Source organism: Arachis hypogaea, chromosome 13 (genome assembly GCF_003086295.3).
Source record: "Arachis hypogaea cultivar Tifrunner chromosome 13, arahy.Tifrunner.gnm2.J5K5, whole genome shotgun sequence".
Lineage (NCBI taxonomy): Eukaryota > Viridiplantae > Streptophyta > Magnoliopsida > Fabales > Fabaceae > Arachis > Arachis hypogaea.
Window position 1 is genome coordinate 55190802 of NC_092048.1, and position 2451 is coordinate 55193252.

Below are 2451 nucleotides of genomic sequence, written 5' to 3' on the forward strand. Positions count from 1 at the left end.
AACCAACAAGCCAACAAATATTTTTAAATTACACTTCATATTAATTAATTATCATTAATTAATAATTATTTAATTTTTTTTTAAAATACAAAATTAATAATTATTAATTATAATTATTTAAAGTTATTTATTTATACTTTAATTATATAAAAGAATACACAACAATGAGTACAGAACGTTGTTACACTTTTGAACTTTTGATTAATAATCCTGGTAGTAACTAATGAACAAGTAGGATTAATAGTCCTGGTAGCTGATGGGGAATGTAATGCATTTAAATTATGATCCATGATTCATTTCACCGTTATAATATATTGCAGCAATAATACGTGCGTACAAGTTATACTTTTTCCACAACAATAATCGAACACACAAATATAAAATATTAACTTAATTATTCCAAAGTTGAAATCAAGGATATAATCATTGAAAGTAATAAAGTTACTTAGCTCGCTCAACTCTCACAACTAATAAACAAACATATATCCATCTCACAAATTACTTTAACAAATAATTAAAGGTGCCTACTCATATATAAAATAAAAGTGGTGGGTAGAGAATCCAGAGAAAATAAAAATAAATAACGTGTGTTGTGGGTCTTATCAATTAAAAGTGTTTAAATAAAATATAGCTACAGACTTGCTTACAGGTATGTTGATACAGTAACATTTTTACTTAGCTTCTCAAGTTTTTCTCATCAGTAACACTAGTTAATAAACAAGCTAAGATGCAATACATTGAAACTGCAAGCATAATAAAGTTACAGCCATGAAATCAAATGACAGCAGTAATATACCAAATATGATTTTAAATTGCGCCACAAGCAAAATTGTGGGCGCCCTGCCATGCAAAACTAAAACATACTAGGCGATAACAAAAAATAAATATTAAATTAGCTATTCAAATATAATACATAATACGTGTCGAAATACAAAATAACACTAAAAATAAATTAAACACTATTACAGAATACATGTTACCTAATTTTTTTTGTGTGCAAGTGACATTTTTATACAGCTATATATAATTGTAGTAGCCGTAAATGCTGCAATGTCCTGAGAAATTAAAGATGGATGAATTCAAAACCGGGCTAGCAAGTATAGAAGTCGACGAGCTCGTCGAGTGACTCAGGCTGAGGATCAGCGTTTTCTAGCATCCAAAGCAGGTGCTCGAACAGCACGACCTCGCATGCCACGTGGACAGTGTCCTCCTCCACGACGACGAAGTTGTTGTCGTCGTAGGACTCACGTGATCTATCCACGAGCTCTCGGAAAAGTGGATGCTCCACCACGTCCGGCCTCACCAAGTATCTCCGCCACGTCTTCCCCACGTACACGGGCCGGAAATCGGCTTCCGACACGGAGGATTGTTCGTCGTTGGCGACGGCGCTCACGGTGGCGCCGCAACGGCTCTGCTTGTTGGTGGTGGTGGTGATGTTGCCGAATGAGTTCCATTTCTTGAGCACTGACTTGAGCTTCATTAGTTTTCCTCCACCTTTGGCCATGAGAGAGAGAGAGAGAGAGAGAGAGAGAGAGAGGTGTGAAAATGGTTGTAACGAAGAGTGAGAAATTAAAGCGGGGAGGGAACGTTCCGTTGGAATATAAGGACGAGGTAGGGGAAGGGCAAAATGGTAAATGGGATGTGATTGAGAAAGTGGCAGAAGGAGATGTGCTTTTTGGCGTTTGGACTTTGGTTGGTGTGAAGTGTGAACCGTCCTTTTGTTGAAGTTTTCCTGCCTTCTTTTGTCTACTTCTTCCTTGCTTAGCTTTATTATTAGGTGGATACTACCATGAAGATTTTACTATTGTCTTCATATGAAGATACTTCTTTTTTACCATTAGATGATAAAATGTATGGTTTGATTTTGATGTGTTGCAAAAGTGTTATTTTTTTTAAAGTGTGGCTAAACAAACAAAGTACACTTTTAACACAAGAATCTTCATAAAAAGATGTTTTTAGCATCTTCATTTGAGTAGTTGCCTTATTATTATTGTTTTCTTTATTATTCAAAAAATTTTGACAAAAGAGAGGAAGTACATATATATTGATAATAATTTTTATAGTAAAAATATTATATATATATAAAAAATTAGTTATTAAATTATTTATTATATATTTAGTATATAAATATATTATTTAATTTATTTTAATATATATTTTATGCGGTTAAATAATTTTTATGTATACATCGTATGATTATTGTTATAATTATATTTTATTATTGTAAAATATGATTAGTCTTTAAAATATCTAATTAACAAATTAAAGTAGTAAAATAGTAATTTAGATAATAGTATATAATCTAGAATTCAATTTTTTTAGATGTCATATTTTAAAAAGATTGAATAAATTTTTTTGATAATATAGTTGAAATGTCTTTCCTTTTGTATATATCACTAAATATTTATTTAAAAATTCCTTTCTTATATAATTAGAAGTAGTTGACTCTTA

General features: G+C 31.2%; 1 protein-coding gene across 1 annotated transcript; it reads right to left on the reverse strand.

Moving 5' to 3' along the window:
• Nucleotides 1-871: 871 nt before the first annotated feature.
• On the reverse strand, nt 872-1973 carry LOC112738385 (auxin-responsive protein SAUR76). The gene has a single exon (XM_025788829.3). The coding sequence runs from the start codon at nt 1502-1504 to the stop codon at nt 1091-1093; it is 414 nt and encodes a 137-aa protein (XP_025644614.1). The 5' UTR covers nt 1505-1973; the 3' UTR covers nt 872-1090.
• Nucleotides 1974-2451: the final 478 nt, after the last annotated feature.